The following is an 18262-nucleotide window of genomic DNA, read 5'->3' as shown; positions in this document are numbered from 1 at the left end:
AGCTCTAAATCATGAAAATGTCTCAGACTTTAGCATGGCTGGTTTAAATTCCAGTTTCAGGCTGGAGACTTGTTGATTGTTATTTTCTATTGGCTTCTTTCTAGCGCACAAGGTGGGAGCAAAACCAGTGCTGTGTGATTTTAGATAACCAGCAGGGCTTTGTAAACAAACAGAGGCTAATCTGGTAGTGTTGAACTTCACTGCTGGACCTGACTACCCGAAAACCAGCTTTTCTTCTCCAAAAAGCTGATTCTCAGCTAGGTTCAGCCTGTTTCCATTCTCTTCTCTTGTGATTTTACATACTATGGTAATTCATTTTGCAATGGGCCCTTCTTTCCTGTTAATCATTTTCAAATCCATATCAAGACCATTTGGGTTATATCAGCTCTAACTAAAACCTAGCTTTTGCTATTACTTGTAGTATCTTCTCAGACTTTTTCTATGACTAAGAGAGATTTTGATTAGCTGAGGTGCCCAATTTGAAGGCAGTTGGAGTTTTTTAGCAGGATTGTGACTGGCTTTCATTAGAAGTTGCTTTTTGGTAATTGCTGATGGCTTTTTTCTTGTCCGTAGTAAAGCTACTACAGGGGGTAAAAACACCATGATGTTACCTTGCTGTGCATTTGGGCTGGTGAACACAAACCACTTCTGTCTTAGAGCCTCATCTTTTAAAGGACAACATTGTTTATGCATCCAAAAATTTTTCAAAACATGAGCTGTGAAATGTTAGCGGTAATATTTTGGCACAGCCTTTGCAGGGTTACACCCAACTTGAGGTTCTCTATCAGTCTCTGCATCACTGAGAGCATTGCAGAGCAACCAGTAAGAAAACCACCAATATTTCCTTTTCAACAAGGCCACAGCAGCTGAGAAAAGCAGGCTGGCCTGAAGGATTGGTAAATAGTGAAGACTGGTGAGCTAATTCTGCTTGCAGACAGATGAGGAAGGATGAGACAGATGAGGAAGGATGAATAAATTTGATGCAATCAGAGTTATTTACAAGGTTTATATTTAAAGTCCAGTTCTTTCAAGTAGAAGGGAAGCTGAAGAAGTGATGGTTTTGTTGCAGATTTTTTCAGCCCATCTCTCTCCCATAAGCTCTCAAGCATGGGACTTGCTAGGACATCTCAGCACAAACCATCTGGTTCTGGAGCAGGGAAGCTTTGTCCTCCCCTGCTTATCGCTGGGGCTGCTGTAGTCCCTTCAGTGTGTGTTTTAATTGTTTTCTCGTGTTATTTTTGCTTCTTCCATTTCAGTCAGTCATGCAGTGGCATCAGAGACTTCTGCATTTTCCTCTCTGGACGTGGGGAAGTCCTATTCCTTTTCCTGCTTTATGTGAAGAGGCAGTTGTTCCTGTGGCATTTGGGAACTCATTCTTCTCCCAGAATTGCAAACCCCCTTTTTTACATCTACAGCAGCAGATTCCAGAGGCAATGCAGCTGAATCCTGTGAAGGAACCTTGATGCTGTTTGGAACTGGGCTTTTTTATGTGCCACTGTGTTTATCAGGAACAGTGGTAATGGGATGCTGGTGGGCTTTCCCTCTGAAGCTGCAGACCCCAAATTAGACATGCTCCTTTTTTGAAACTTTTATGTAAAACTTTGTGTTTGCCAGTGGTTCTGCTACAGTTTTGCATAGCAAGAGTTTGGCCTTGCTTGAATTATGGGCTGTGCAGTGCAGATCTCTTGATACCTCTCAGGTGCTCTCTATGAGTGGAGTCCTTGAGACACTCCTTGTGATCGAGCAGGAGGGCAGGACTTGATTTGTGTGACTGCTGTGCAGTCAGCTGTTCAAAGGTGTGGAGGGGAGCTTGTCTCAGTCCTTAGCAATGAGAAGCCAGCTGCATCTCACTGCATTGCAAGACTACTGAAGCTATCCAGACTCACAGGAGATGTGCAGTGCTTACATACAGTGAAAAAGAACAGATCCTCTTCTCCTTGCACAGCATTACTTCAGAGCACTTCTTAACCTTTGCCCTGTACTCTGAGCAGCCCCTTGACTTGGTGATGTTTGTGATGCCCTCATTAGTTAGCTATTCATAAACTGTAATTTGAATCTATGTTAGTGCTGAAGTGCACCTTTTTATCCATATGCCTTTATCTGTAAGCAAGTCTCCTTTGCTTCCCTTTCTAACGCTAAACTTATCAAAGCAGAATAATCTGGCGCCAGTTGTGCACTGAGTATTTGAACATTGAACACAATGATCTGAGAGGTGGTTGGAGTTGTGTTAAGTGTGTCCAGACATGCAAACGTGTTTATAAAAACCCGCAGCCAGCTAGGGATCACATTTAACCTTATTCAGAATGCCTGGCTGGATGCACTGCTTGGATGTTGAGATGATTAGAGCAGTGCTGCTGAAGGTGTGATGTCTGAGGACCCATTTAGCTCTGGCCATCAGCTGGCACTCTCTGGTGTTTCCTTGCTGTCCCAGCTCACACCCAGAGGCCTGTGCCTCTCAGTTTTCCCAGGCTTACAAGGGGCAAATAATGTAATTCACTAAGAGCTCTTGTAGTCCCTGTAGAGCAGCAGCTCTGCATGAATGGGGAACTTCTGCATGTGTGAGAGCTAAAAATGTCTCTGATTTCCCCTCAGGAACTGCACTTAAACCATTCAGACTCTCCAGCATTAATGGAAGTTGGTGAAGAAGATGCTTTAGGTTTCCAGATTCATTGTGGTGCTGAGAGATGGCCATGAGATCCATTTGTTTTTGGGCTGAATCAAAGCTCTCCACTGGATCAGAGGCTGAAGCCCACAAGGCCAGAGGAGCCTTATCTGCCTCCAGGATTCTCCACAGAAACAAAGCACAGCACTGCCCGGTAGCCCTCACCCATCCATGCATTTGTACATTCCATATCCTGACAGGTAACTGGAAATGTGCCAGGTGCCTCCTCTGCACCCTGGCTGGGACATCCCACAGCCAGTGCTGTGTGTGCTGCTCCCACTCCTGTGCGACAGCGGGGCAGGCGCTGGGATTCCAGCCTCGTAAAATAATCCATGGATTTCAGCTGTTGCACTGTGCCAAGTTTTTACTGGCAGCAGCCTTGGATTTGAGCTGCCAGAACTAGAAACGCCTCTGAAGGCAACGGTTCCAGAACTCCCCCCTGGACCCTGGGAGCAGTGTCCTGCCTGTAAGTGCCCCGCCGATGTGGGCAGTGACGGCTGCATTACTCAGCATCCGGCTGCATTTCGCACCCACTGTCTGGATCGGACTTGGAAGTGGACATTTCCCAGTCAGGCACAGCTGCTCTGCTCTTTGCTGAGCATCCATCTCACCTGATGACATGTTTTTCCTTTAGCCAACAGCGCTGTGTATCCAGCACAGCCTCATTACTGTACACGGGCAGTAGCTTTTCACTGCAGCCAGTGTGTGAAGGAAAGCAAAACCCCAGTTCATTTCCTCTCTCCAGGGGCTGGCAAGCTGGATCTCTACAGAAGGTATGATGGGCATTCCTGACCTGCCTCAGGTGCCTGAACCACCTGCCTTTTATGGTGGCTGTGAGGTACCTGATGCTGTGGTGGGGTTGGCATTAGGGCATCAGTCACCTTTAACAGATGTTGGTTGTGAATTTTCCATCCTTTCTGGCCCCAGTTGGCCCTGGTTTCATCCCTTAACTCCTTTTCCTGCCTTACTCCTCTCCTAGACCTTAGATTTGGAAGGAATCACATGGGTTTTTCCAAAGGGCTGTATTTAACATGCAGTTTCTTTTAGGCTTTACCGAGAAAGGATTGTTTTTGGGAGGAAGAGTGAGTCTGGTTGTGTTCTGGCAAAGGCTGGGGTTTAGCAGATGTTTTCCTGGAATACAGACATGGGCTGAGTGCTCTGGGCACTGCTGCAGCAAGCAGGTGGCTGGAATCCAAGGTGTGCCCACCAGGAGGTGAGCCTCAGGAGACTTGTGCCCAGCTGCTGGGATGCCACCAGCTGTCACCCTGAAACCACCCCAATGTACAAATTCCTCTCTATGGGAGATACACCCCGTGCAAAATGGCAAAAGAGGGTTTGTTTGATCCTGGTAGTGTAGTTAATGAAATGTTGTTATGTTTGCACAGAGGTGAGGGCCTGGAACAGAGGCAGGAACCTGTGGCACAGGACAGTGTTCCAGGGATAAACGGGCCGGGAGAAAATGCTGCTCCAGGAAATCCAATCAGCAGGGGAAACAGTAGGCTTGTGCAGAAGGTAAGCAAGGCTTGAGGTAGCAGTGCAGCATTAACTATCTGTTCATTAACTGCTCTCCCTAAGCCCTCCCTTTATTTTTTATTTTTCTGGTGGTATTGCTCTTAGAATGCTGTTATTAGAAAGTTGTTTGTGATACGAGGGCATTTGCAAATGGTTTTGTGACAAATGATGTGGTGACCATATCAGCCTTTTATGGGATGGTAGTGAATCTTTAACTGTGCAAATATTACTGCAGACTAATAGAGGGGTTTGGACAAAGTGACTGTACAGCCCTGAGACACTGAAAATGGCATCTAAAGTTTGGGCAGCCTTCTCCAAAGTGGTAATATACACAGTAGAATATTTGATGTATTTAAAATTTGGATTTATGAAAGCAAGATTTTTAACCTTTAGCAAACACTTAAGTTCATGTGGGCATAAACATGTACATAAACATGTACTAACCTGCCCCTTGCCTCTCAAGTTAGACTAGGAAAACTAATGGTAAGCAGCAGCTTTTCCAGCCTGTCAGCAACAGGCCCATGGAAGGTAGAGCAGCAGCAGGTACAGTTGCTCTGAGATCTAATTTAACATACTCGAAACCTTTTTAATAGCACAGAAATGAAATTTGTAACACAGCTCAAGACATCCAAAGAAGAGAAAGCCATGGCACAAGTTCTCCTTTACTCAGCACTTCCCTTCTGAGTCCCTGAGTGAAAGCCACCATGCCCACAGTGACCCACATCTCACTGGTCCCTCAGTCCTGGCATCATCTCAGGGTGAGGAACATCTTCCACATGGACAAGCAGCTCCTCCTTGAGCTGGCTCCTGGAAAGCGTGGGTGAGAAGGCAAACTTGAAGCCATGGCTGTGATTAAGTGGCTTCCATCTGGTAAGTGACTTCTTTTAGGGTCAGATTGGTCTGAAAGGCTGTCAACTCTGTTGGGTTTTTTCCTTTCTCACAAAATATGTCAGAGTAGAAATTTTTGTGTTCTGAGAGTGGAATTAGATTCCCTTCAGGACATCACTTTCAGTCTGATTCTCATCCTTAAAAGACACTGAGATAATTACCTGTACCTATCATAACTTACTCTTATTTCTCCTTCCCTCATATCTTTTTTATGGGATTTATCTTCTTTGAGCTGCTTTTATTTTTCAAGTCAGGTTTCCAAGAAGCAAGCCTGTTCAGTTTAAAGTCTGTAACTCAGATAAATCTGTATAAAGTGCAAAGCAATTTTAAGTCATCCTTGTATTGCAGGACTGCTTCACTTGGTGCACTGGAAAGGGAAGAAAACACAAGGGGATGTCTAACATTGGTTAATAATATACAAGAACATAGACAAAATTCCACTGGGAGACAATTTGTCCCTGTGGCTAAAAATCTACTTTAAAGCTGGTGATAGTCTCTTACTACCCCAGAGTGCCAGGAAAAGAGCTGCAGCTGCTCCCTGGTTCGCTGGGCATGGTACCTTTCTGCATTAGGGCACTTAGGGTGAGAGCTTTAGACATGGAAAAGAATTTTTTCAAAGATAAAACTCCCAGCAGTCTCAAAGTTGATGGGAACCTTTATTTTGATTATTTTCATTGTACTGACATTGTCCTTTTATGCAAACTTAACTGTAAAACACTCTTGAGATACTGCATAGAAAATACACATAGGAAAAAACCACATATATACACGTCCATAAAAATAGAATACATCTTGGCAAAATTACTTGTGTACAGTGTATTGACATTATTGAACCAAACTTACATCACCTTTGGAGAAAAACGTTCCATGTGCGTAAAACCCCAGACCATTTACGGAGCTGGGAGTACGGCAGTGGATATGGGTTTGGGTTAAATAAATGGCTACACCAGAATGGCAGAGTAAAAACAAGTTATAAAATACCTGCTCTATAAAGTAGAAGAAGCCATTTTGTTGTTTTTTTTTTCCAAAAAATAGCAACATCTCTACACGTGCATGGAAACCAAAGGTACCAGTTCCAAATTCTCCTGTAGATTCTTTAGCTGCAAAAAAAACTTTATTGTCATTTGTTTCAGCATTTGCAACCCTTGGGCACAGTGGCATTTGGTGGGTTCGAGCACACAACATAGTATAGCACAGCCCTAATTCTATTGGGTAATTGATAAGGAAAAAATCTAATACATATAAAATTTAAAACACTTAGCAACCTTTAAAATATGTAGACCACTTGAAATTATGGGTTTATTTTCTTCAGTTACTTTCAGTGGAGGCTGCTCCTTGCTTACTGCTTTGACTACATGGATTTCTCTGCTGCTTTTCAGAACATACTGTGGAAAGGGACTATTCCAGTGTAATAAATAAAGCAAGTGGTAACAGGTCCTCAAAGCCACGGATCTCCTTCTTGAATTGGAACAACGGAACTGGAGAGGCAGCCTCTGGGAAGCAGGGAAGGAGAAAAGAGCATAGCACCCTTTGAAGTGCGGTGGTTCCCCGTGTGGGGCAGGCAGCAAGGTAGGCTGAATCAGCGCCGGCCCTGGGGAAGGAGGTTGAGCTCAGTAGGGGAAGGCAGACACGGCGATGTAGATGATGAAGGTGGTGCGGTACTCGACGCTGCCGTCGGCGCTGTAGGACAGGGCGCGCACGCCCATGCGGTACGTCCGGGGCTCGCGCAGCGCCCGCGTGGTGAACACCACCCCCTTCCAGTTCTCATCCCTCAGGGCAAACGGCACGGCAGGGTCCTCGTCCGCCATCTGGAAGGTGGTCCTGGGGTGCATGACTTGGTCGTGAGTGTAGGCCACCAGCCGGATCAGATCCTGCCCCGCAGCGATGCCGAAGGGCAGCGACAGCAGCTTGTACTCCAGGGCGTAGGTGCTCAGGTCACACTCCAGGTCATTGGCCGGGCAGCTTTTGAGACAGAACCTAGGAAGGAGAAGAAGACTTTAGCCCAGGGAGAAGGAACAGTATCTTAAGTACTGGGATAGGTCTTAGAGGAGAAATTCTTTCCCCGTTTACCCTGCTGCAGATTAAAACTTCTAGAGAAGTGCTCATGCATTCTTCATCCACTGTTCCTTTAGAACTGCAGCCCAGTTTAACATCCCTTTTTGCCTCAACAGGATCATTTCAGAAAGATGTTGGCCGCACTGATGTCACTGACGTCATAGGGTTTAGTGACTGTGTTCTTAAGCATTAGAATGGCAAGACCTAGTTTAAAATGTTCTGGGCAGCATTTGACATATATGTTAGGTCATAAAATAAAGAATTTGGAATGAAGGGCAGAATAAAATTTATTAATCAAAAGTTAAAACATGAAATTTCTGCTAGTGCAGTTTGCCAGTGCTAATGGAGGTCAAAGGACATGACCTCCATGTCAGCGTAGATGTCACTGCAGTTGAGTTTGATCCCAAAAGATGCATTCTGACAATGAAACAAGCTATTTTTCTTTGAGGATATTGAGAGATTAAAATAAATCAATATGTTGTTTTTTTTTCCCAGAACAGGGACATAACAAAGCTTAACAGGAACTTAGAATTATTTTCATGACTAAAATAATGTATCTGATGCATTGAAAGTGATAGCAAGTCAGGCCATTAGAGAGATTCAGATTAGATGTTAGGAAGGAATTCTTCCCAGGCTGTTGAGGCAGTGGCACAGGTTTCCCAGAGAAATCGTGGCTGCCCCCATCCCTTGGAAGTGTCCAAGGCCAGGCTGGACATGGCTTGGAGCAGCCTGGACTACAGAAAGGTGTCCCTGCCCACAGCAGAGGGTGGAACTGGATGTTCTGTTAAGGTCCCTGCCAACCCAAACCATCCCAGGACTCTCTGACTCTATGATCTCCAATGTCAGTGCCTTACCTTTATCTACTGTGAGCTCTACTGGTGTCAGGCAAACTTAAATTTTCTCCTTTAACAAGCACAGATGAAGGAGCTGAGCTTGGGGCAGGTGAGAAGGGGCTGAGAACAGAACATACCCAGAATGTGGCTCTCGCTGGTAGTTGGGTGGACAAGGAGTGTCTATGCACTGGTAGCTTCCTCTCATGTTGAAACACATCTGATTTGATCCACAATTTATGTTCTCTTCAAGACACTCATCAATATCTGAATGGAAAAACATGCAAGGGATCAACTGCTGGTAGAAGAATTAAAGGGTGAAAACCAAAGTGGTTAAAGGCTGAGCAGAGCTCACGTGCCCCTCTTTGACCCTAGAGCTTGGAGCTTAATGTGTAATGAGAAAGTCACAGGGAAACTGCAGAGAATAAGAAGTTGCAATTGTCTAATTTGCTGATGTTTTATGAAACAATAAAGTGTGGAATATAAAAACTTCTGAAACCTGAAATTTGGAATGCTGACTCTCACATAGCCAACTCAGAGAGGTGGCTCAGCCATGTGCTGGGCCTGGTTGGTGTCAGGTTTCTTTGCAGAGCTCCCCCAGAGCCCTGCAGGGATGGCTCTCCTTACCTTGGCAGGTTTTGCCGTTGGGCATGAGGCGGTATCCCGCGGGACAGGCACACTGGAAGCTGCCCAGGCTGTTCCTGCACTCGTGCTGACACGTGTCTCTGCTCTCACACTCATCGATGTCTGCGGAGAGAAGCACCAACACCTCAGCATTCCCTGAGCCTGCCATGAACACAGGTACTTTTCCCCTATTTAGGTACTGCAAGTGTACAGACAGAGCTGGTGGGAGTTGTCTGGATCTCTTTTTCTGATGGGGTTGAACATTTAAGACTAGAGTGTCCTCTCCCCTTACCTGTGCCATCCCTTGTCACTCTGCAGGCACTAAAGTCAGCTTTGAGGGGCTCCTCCCCTCGATGAAGAGCAGCTGTGACAGATCCCAGCTGAGGAGACCAGTCCTGAGACAGAGCACTGGGAGAAAGGGGGATGTGCCACCTGTGTCCACTGCCAGAGTCATACAAACAGTCCTGCCCCCAAAGCAATTTGAGCTGCCTGATAATCCATCAGGTGTTAAACACCATGCTTAGGTAACATCCACCTTTATCTCACCAGAGGAAGCCTTGTTACTGGGGGAGTTTTCCTTACAGTCACTCCCTCCTCAGGCAAAGCTGTTTCCCTTTTAAACTGACCTTGCCCATGGCAGAGGGATGAATTAGCCTCAGTAGCTGGGAAGACTGTCACTAAATGCTCTTCTTTTCTTTTCTTTTCTTTTTTTTTTTTTTTTAATCTCCCTCTCAAATACGGAAGTACCAGTACCAGACCACATTATGTAAAGTTTTCAGAGCACATTAGCATGATTTACACACAGATAATTTGCAATTATAATGGCTTTGAAACATCTGCCTAGTTCAGGACAGCAGTAAAGAAATCTCAAGCAGGAGTTCAGACCTGAATGGTTAAATCAGTGGAAGGAAGGTCTTTGCTTCCCCTCTGTCTGATTGACAAGGATTGCATTAGATCAAAATGCAAACAGAGAAGAGAAACAGATGTGACTACAAACCTCTGTGCTGTTAGCAAATCCTGATGGTTGCCCATAGAAAGAATTTTCTTCAACAAAAACCACCATTTGTGGGTAATTTTCATATTAAACAATAATTTTAAAATTTAGATATTTATTCAATGAAATGAAAGTTTCATGGAATATTAATATTATTAATATTCATGGCATATTAACTAATTCCAACTGGAAGCTGGGATGAAGATCAAAATTGGAAACAAATCCTCCCATCCCTCAGAGTTGTATTCCTGGGTCTCTCAATTAAATTCCTATACCATAACAATCTACATGGATGTGACTACTGAAACCTCTCTGTAGCTTAAATGCAAGGTTTGATGTCTTCTCCATGCTCACTGAATTACATTGCAACCCCGTTTCTTACATAAAATATTAATAATTTAAAAGCTTCTCTGCCCGTGTGACAGTGGCAGTGCTGGCAGTGGCCCCTGTGTGGTCGATCCGAAGATATTTATTCCAAACTTTTCTGACACAGATTACTGCTGCCAATGGGAGTCTGACAGAAGCACTGTGACTAGGCTGGGGCTACTGGTGGCTTTTGGAGTGTGAGAGATTCACCAAGGTGAGCTACCATGATCAGGAGATAGACAATAACAGAGGGAAATACTTGGCAAACAGGTAATAAGCAGCACAATTAAAACAAGAGGTTATAAGGAGGTTTGAGAATATTTTTGCTACAATGTGAGCCAAGACAGCAGAGACCAGAACATGCAGAACCCTCTGGATATTGACTAGGGTAATAGAAAACACAACCCCAGCACCACAAAACCCTCAGCCCCTGGTATATATCACACAGTAACCTAAGAATGATGCCCAAAACAGAGTTGCATAGATAGGACTGACATTTACCTACACATCTGGCATTTCTTGCCTCATAGCCTTCAGGACAAGTTTCTCTAAGGTTCCTTCTAGTCCTGGAGAAAGGTATTCTGCTGTTCCTATACTCTGAGAAGGAGCTGTAGAGATTTGAGGAGTGCCTGTAATAGTGCTGCAGTTGCTGGTTGTCTCTCCCAGGGGAGAACTGAGCATAGTTATAGCTACTGTAATAGGCACCCGAATTTGGCACCCTCTCCAATCCAGCGCAAGATTTCCCATCACCCAGTAACTGTTGCCCAGGTGGACAGAAACACTTGAAGCTGCCGGGGGTGTTGGTGCAGTGAAGTGCACAGGGTTTAGGCACTTGTTCACATTCATTAATGTCTGCTCATGTGACATGATCCAGAGCCCCAAACCATGTAGAAAGGAGAGAAAACAAACAAACAACAACACATGACTATACATATATATACACACAGATACTTATCTCAGTGTCAGGAACAAGCTGAAGACATATAAGCAAGATTTGGAGGCAGTTAAACATGGAGAACACTAGGCCCAGCAGGCAGGATCCACTGTCCTGGACTGTAAGAGACCTTCTTTCTCCCACAGGCTGATGTGACTGTGCTCACCAGGACAGGAGCCCCTGCTGAAGCCGTGTTTCAGCCTCAACTGCTCAACACTCTTTTAGTAATTGGGTTTTTTTCCTTAAGTGCTCCACAGACGAGTGGAAGAAGTTGCTGGTCCCTTCTTTAAAAGACAACCCTTAGCAAAGAGCATTCCAGAGAAGTACAGTGCTAGAAATTCCTTACACCCCACCCTAAGGGAAGCACAACAGGCTCTGATGTGGTTATTGTGCCTCATGTTGGGGGAATCATAGAATCGTGGGTTGGAGGGAGCTTACAGCTCAGCCAGTCCCACCCCCTGCCATGGGCAGGGACACCTTCCACTAGCCCAGCTTGCCTCAAGCCCTGCTCAGCCTGGCCTTGGACACTGCTAGGGAAGGGGCATCGGGCTCAAGAACATGTTTCAAGGCTGCAGGGGCAAGAGGTTGGGTACCTTCTCACTTTTGATGCTGTTATTGGTCTTTCCAGCTGTGACAGGTTGGAGACTCAGGAGTCCATACTAATTCACTTTTGGAAAATTAAAAATTATAATTATTTATGCTTTCCTAAGCATTTTCTTTTTAGTTGTTTCAATTGCAGTCCAAAGTTATTTAGACCAGCAGTAAATATCCATCCTTAAATCAAAACTGAGTGCTGAACACACAAAGTAAAGGCCTTGAGGGTACAACATGCTGAGTGTCCTTCCCTCCAAGGAACTTTAAGTGCTCTTGGGACTGCAGGACCTTCTCCCACAGTCTCTCTGACGCTACCAGAAAGAAATTTTCTATTGTTTTTATCAAGTTATTCAGGCTCAGCTGGAAATTTGAAACATATTGTATTTCTTTTCAAACTTAGTATTTCTTCACCAGAAAAAGACAAAAGTCTGATAACTCCAAACAACTCTGCAATGACCAGAAATAAAATACCTGCTATTAACATACATCACAACATATCAATAATTGACATATATTATAAACATTCTCATACTAGAAATTAAAGATGATCTTAATGGCAACTCAATAATAGTTTAATTATTCCATAGCAGTGTGTATTCTTTTAATTACTACTGTAAAAATGCTGTTAAGCCAGTGTTGTTACAGTTTCATTTGGATTCCCTATGAACAGAAACTTTTGAGCACAGCTTGTAACTCCCCAAGCCACAAATTCATGAGAATAGTATTTAAAGATCAATACTGTCAGAAATATAGTAGAACATTAGGCTGCATTTTTATGAAGTGGTTAATATTTGAGACATTTAAGGTTTTAAATGGATAGGGGGATATTAATAATTAAATGCTTTAAGAGTTGGAAATCCAGAAGTAGTAATTGCAGAGTATTACAATATTTTCCAGCTGTTATTTGGCAAATACACAACTGAAACGTCACACATTGATGGAATTTTCCTCAGGGTAGAATTTTCAGGTGTTACAAATGAGAATTTCACTTTAAGTAAGACAATAACTGATCTGAATTTTAATTGTATTCATCTCAGTATGTTCTTAAGATGAAAAATTTATTATTCATATACATGTAAAAGGAAACAAATTCATCATTTCCTTAGCACTCATGTGCTGACTTTTACATTCTGTACCTACCTAAAATAAATTAACACTGATGTCTTTATGACAACCAATGTCCTTGGAACAAGTTGTGGATAGGCAACAGAAAATTTTCGTTGAAATTATGAAAGACAGCAGGTGAAAATTTGAGCAATTCCTTTTGCAAGAGCAGCCTGTGCAGTACAGGCAGAACTGACTGCAGGGAGTCACCAGCGCTGGCTCCAGGGCTGCCCCTGTGAGAAGAGGCTGCTGAGGCATGGGAACCCAAATATTTGCAAGAACATGGTAAAGTTACTTTGAAATTGAAATAGCTACATTTTCAGGCTTTCTCTAATTTGGAAAACAGTACCTGATTTTATATTCTAGCTAGCCTTGCATGTGTAATCTGCATGATAGCAGCTTTAGCAAAGCCCTTCCACCTATGTGGAAAGGAGAGAAAACACCACAGCTCCCAGAAATGCTATAATTCAGCTAAATGGGCAGACACAGCTCTGTGAGGGTCACAAAGGAGCATCTTATCCTCATCCAACAAACAAAAAAAGGGAACTGTGGCACAAAGGGCTTTACCCAGGGTAAAAATGGCACAGGCAGGAACAATATTCACTTCTGTTTCAGTCTGAGCCTTGCTTAGTTTTCAACTCCTCCCTGTGCTCACTGTCAACAATGACAATAAAACCTGGATTTTATTAACAAAACTAATACTTTGGATGAACCTATTTTTTAGGAGTGTAAAAATTCAAAGGATAAAAATACATTAGGAGGGAGCTTGCAGTGCCCCTTGGTCAGAAGGCAGCTTTAAGTCTGCTGGTGTGTTGTGAAAACCCACAGTCCTAGCCTTTACCTGGCTTTTTCCTGTCAGAAGTTTAAATGGCTTAAATATAAGTTAAGAGTCTGGGATTGGTTTTATTTCAGTACAGAGGCAGATGGCAGAAGTAAGATCTTGGTCTACAGCCAAACACTTCTTAGTGCAATTTAATCTCTTTTAAAAAATCCCAAACATTCTGGCTTTTGACAGTCCAAAATCTTAGTTTGTTAAAAAAATAAAACAAGAAAAAACTATTTATCACTTAAGGAAGCTAATCTTGAAGAAGTCATTGGGGAGGAATGCTTTTCTGACATGATATGTAACAGCAACCAAAACCAGCCTCACCTGGTGTCACAAACTCACATTCAGAAATCCTCATTATCAGGGTAGATCAGCTCTTACATTTTAAATATTTGACATAAATGCAGCAAAGGTGATTCTGAATGATCCTACTGCCTTCCTGAAGTTAGGGGAAGTGCTTATCCACTTGCCTTGGCCCCACACATTAAACTCTCCTGCTTCCCACGTCAGAGCTCTGGAGTCTTCCGTGATGTGGGAGAAAACCCTGTGTGACTTTATGCCAAGATGGCACAGGGAGTGACTGCACAGCTGGCATTCCTGTGACTGCCAGGGATCCTATTCCTTCCCTGCTGGGAGCCACCCATGCCAGGAGGGGAGCACTGAGGGAGAAATGCAGATCAGATGCCTGCGCTCTGCCTGCCGGGGAACACCCCTGGCAGTCCTGATCGGGGGATGGGTGTACTTGGGATGTTCAGGGGCCAAACTCAGTTCTGGGTCTGTCGGGCCTCTTGCAGCTCCTTGGGGTGTGCTCCCTAGGGGAACCCACATGACTTCCTGTGTGACTGCCTCCAGGGGTGAGCCAGGGCACGATGATTCACAGATGAGCACAGCCAGGCACATCAACAAACGCCACCTGATTTTTACAACTGAAGCCTCCTGTGGAGTGGTCATTTGCCACATCCATCCACCAGTGCTCTGGGACCCTCTTATACTTTGTTTTCAAAGTACAGCCCCAAATCAATCTCAGTTTGGAGCCATTTAGCTCTGAATTTGTTTAGAACGGAACACTTCGTTTTAGATGGCCAATTCGGAAACGCAGAGCAAACTTGTCTCTACAGCATGGTCTTGCACAGGGACAGCACTGCTGGTGTGTTGCAGCAGAAAGGCAGGCAAGGGCAGAGCACAGGTGCGAGAGGAGCGAGTGGCAGCTTACCCACGCAGGGCCTGGCCGTGCCCTGGGCGCGGAATCCTCGCGGGCACACGCAGCGGTAGCTGCCGCGGGTGTTCTCGCACAGCTGGTTGTAGCGGCACTGGTGCGACCCCGAGCGGCACTCGTCAACATCTGCAGCACACGGCAAGGCAACAGTCACAGCTCTGCAACAGCCCTGCTGCGGGAGGAAGCTCCATCCCTGCAGGTGTCCAGGCTGGATGGGGCTTGGAGCAACCCGGGATGGTGGATGGTGTCCTTGCCCACGACAAGGAGTAGAAATAGGTGATTTTTAAGGTCCCTTCCATCCCAAATCATCCCATGATCCCGCTGGAACAAAAGCTTTGGTACCACCTACAACATCAGCTGTGCTTAAAACCCTCCCTGGTAAGCAGCAGGGACCTGTGATCTTGATTGAGAGCTCCTGAGCCAAACTCTTAAGAAATCATGCACACACAGAGCAAAACATTTCAGTCAATGAATAACTGAGAGAAATCAAGATTCCGACACAGAAAAGACACCAAGGGAAATCTTATTGTTCTTGCTTAAGAACAGTGGAAGACCGGAGGTGGCAAGGATGCATCTGCTTTTTAATACCAACTACAAAGAAAGTAAAATAGAGATGTTCCATAAGCAAAAAGAAGTTGCTGCTTTAGTATGTGCAAATATTAATAACTGGAGATGGACAATCTTTGGGATTATTTAAAATAATAAATATCATCATTGTCCCTGTGTTTCCCAGAGCCACACAGTGCAGTGATGCTTCTACTCACCGATGCAAGTCCCGTTCTCTGCTTTGGTCATTCCGCTGGGACACAGATCAATGCACTTATAACCACCACGGGTGTTCTTGCAGAGCTGATCAGGCCTGCACACATTCTGCCTGCACTCATTGACATCTTATTCAAACAAAAGCCAAAAAAAAAAAAAAAAAAGAAGCAAGATTGGACTTAATTATGTAATGAAATTACCCTGCATCCACATATTCAATCATTTCATGCACATGGATCAGTCAGCCCAATTCTTGCTGCCTCTGGCTTGACAGATTCCAAAATGTACATCAAGTGTATCATCCATCACAGCATTTTCTTTTGTAAGACAACAGAGCAACAAATAAATGTTGAACTCTGTCTGTTGGAAAGAGGGAATGGACACTCAGAACTTCATCCCTACCCACACATTTTCTGCCCTTCATCTGGAATCCTGGGTCACAGCCACAGTGGAAACTTCCTATGGTATTGAAGCAACGCTGATGGCAGGAACTGGACTCTTGACACTCGTTAATGTCTGTGGAACAACACAAGGGCTGGGGGTTACCCTGTGGGCACTACCTGAGCAGGGCCTGGCTGAGTTCTGCTCAGGAGTGTTTGCTGCTCTCCCATCTTTGTACAAGAAAATGCACATGGGACACAAACCCAAGAATGCTAATTTCTTCCCTGACAGGATTTTAAATTTATTTCTATAGACAGAAGAAGCAAAAGATTAAAAGAAACCCCAAACCTACAGAAAAACCAAACTCCCCAAAATCCACAACATTAAGAATGAAAATTTATAGACAGGTACTTGGAGGCGCCCTCTGAAGTGAGTTTCAGCTGCATGAGAGCAGCATTTTCAGCTGCACGAGGGCTGGTGAGCCCTGAGACGTACCTTGGCAGCTGAGGCCGTCGGGCGTCCTGCGGAAGCCGCTCCCGCAGCGCAGCACGCAGCGGAAGGAGCCGGGCAGGTTCTCGCAGTCCTGCCCCGCGTGGCAGCTCTGCCCCCCCAGAGCACACTCGTCGATGTCTGCAATGGGAAACGAGCTGCAAACCCTGCCCAGCCAGCACAGGGGACACACCAACCCGTGCCTTCAGCACCAGCAACCAGAAACACGCGACCGCAAGTACATTCAGCTATCAAATAGAATACCACCAATAAATTGTGTTCTTCTAATGAGAAAAAAATAACAAAACCTCTCCTTAGCAATTTAGGTGCCTCTTAAGGCATTTTAAGGCCTTCAATTATCTAAAGGGCATTTGTATCCAAGCTGTCCCCAGCAGCTCCTTTCTTACCCTGACACGTTCTGCCATCAGCAGAGATGGTGAAGCCTTTGGGACAGGAGCAGTAGTAGGATCCCACGGCATTGTGACAGGTGTGGGAACAAGGATTTCCCACAGCACATTCGTCTTCATCTGGAACAAGAAAATGTTTAAAAAACCAGTGAGTCTTCCCTAGAAACTACTCCAAACTGATCCTTCCTCAGAGGAACTAGTGCAACTAGTAAGGCTCACTGGGCAAAACCAGATCCAGCAATTCCCTTCATCTGCAATCTTTCAAGAAGTAATGAAAAAAGTCCACAAAATCATCTCAGACGATTTCTCCCTAAAACATCCCTGACTCCTACAGAGACAGCCAGAGTGCTCATGTGCTTCTCTCCACCTTCATCCCCCAAGCAGGAACACATGGGCTCCTGTCTGAGGTGCCAACGCTCAGCCTTTCTTCCACACAGGAGATCCAAGTCCTTCATTGCTCTGCAGGCTCAGTTTCCTCCAGGTGTACCTGAGGTACTGATTTAAAAGCTGTCTGGGCACTACTCATATTGTAGGTGAGGACAGAAGCAGAATCTTCAGCTGCTCTTGGATCCACACCCTTTTAGCAAGGATCACTCACACTTTTTGAAGTGCATACTTGGAACTCTAAATAAACGGGGATGTAGGTTCTGGTGGTTTAATAATGTGTCCAGCTCTGGAGCCCTGAGAGCTCCTGAACCAAACTCTTAAGAAATCATGCACACACAGAGCAAAACATTTCAGTCAATGAATAACTGAGAGAAATCAAGGCTTCATGGCATATAAATCCTGAGCACAAGGTGGACATGGACCTCTTAGAGCAGGTCCAGAGGATGCCATGGAGATGCGCCAAGGGCCGGAGTCCCTCTGCTCTGGAGCCAGGCTGGGAGAGCTGGGGGTGTTCACCTGGAGAAGGGAGGGCTTCATGGAAACTTTAAAGCCCCTTCCAGTGCCTAAAGTGGCTCCAGGAGAGCTGGAGAGGAACTTCTGGACAAGGGCCAGCAGGGAGAGGACACAGAGAATGGATTTCCACTGCCAGCAGGCAGGGTTAGATGGGATATTGGGAAGGAATTGTTCCCTAGGATGGTGGGGAGGCCCTGGCACAGGGTGCCCAGGGAAGCTGTCCAAGAAGTGTCCAAGGCCAGGTTGGACAGGGCTTGGATCACCCTGGGCTAGTGGAAGGTGTCCCTGCCCATGGCAGGAGTGGAAATAGGGGATGTTTAAGGCCCCTTCCCACCCAAAGCACTCCAGGACTCCATGGTTACACCCACCCATGCCAGTCCTTACCTGAGCAGTAAGGCCCAGACGAGTCCAAAGCAAACCCTGCAGGGCACTGGTTGCTCCGATCCCCTGTATGATAAAGGAAGCACATGTCACTTGTGGATAAAAATATGCTCATTTCATTACTTTAACAGTAAGAACTGCAGCCCAGCAATTTTACAGTATTTATTATATTTCAACACCAAACCAGAAACTTTTAAATCCAGCCTTTAGTGTTTTTTTCTGCTTTGGCACTGGAAGTCAGTATTGCTCAAAGAGTGAGCTGCAAATCCTATCCCAGCCTAGTGCATCCTGGGAAGTTTCTTACTGAAAGAATACAGACCATTCAGTTTTACTTCAC

The 18262-nt window shown here is 45.0% G+C and overlaps 1 protein-coding gene across 2 annotated transcripts in view; it reads right to left on the bottom strand.

Moving 5' to 3' along the window:
* Positions 1-5699: 5699 nt before the first annotated feature.
* The window catches only part of HMCN1 (hemicentin 1), a 166825-nt gene continuing 154262 nt past the window's right edge, over positions 5700-18262 (bottom strand). Inside the window, exons 98-107 of one of the 2 annotated variants that reach the window (XM_038144147.1) lie at positions 17929-17991; positions 16645-16764; positions 16244-16378; positions 15770-15883; positions 15370-15495; positions 14603-14731; positions 10433-10783; positions 8575-8694; positions 8088-8214; positions 5700-7039 (exon numbers count right to left, since the gene is read on the bottom strand). In XM_038144147.1, coding sequence (XP_038000075.1) covers positions 6673-7039; positions 8088-8214; positions 8575-8694; positions 10433-10783; positions 14603-14731; positions 15370-15495; positions 15770-15883; positions 16244-16378; positions 16645-16764; positions 17929-17991 — 1652 coding nt within the window. In that variant the 3' untranslated portion in view covers positions 5700-6672. The remainder of the gene's footprint in view (positions 7040-8087; positions 8215-8574; positions 8695-10432; positions 10784-14602; positions 14732-15369; positions 15496-15769; positions 15884-16243; positions 16379-16644; positions 16765-17928; positions 17992-18262) is intronic. The other variant, XM_038144148.1, reaches the window with a different exon arrangement.

Source organism: Motacilla alba, chromosome 8 (genome assembly GCF_015832195.1).
Source record: "Motacilla alba alba isolate MOTALB_02 chromosome 8, Motacilla_alba_V1.0_pri, whole genome shotgun sequence".
In the NCBI taxonomy this organism is placed as follows: Eukaryota; Metazoa; Chordata; class Aves; order Passeriformes; family Motacillidae; genus Motacilla; species Motacilla alba.
Note: the sequence above shows the minus strand (reverse complement) of the source record. Positions and strands in the feature narration are given on the sequence as shown.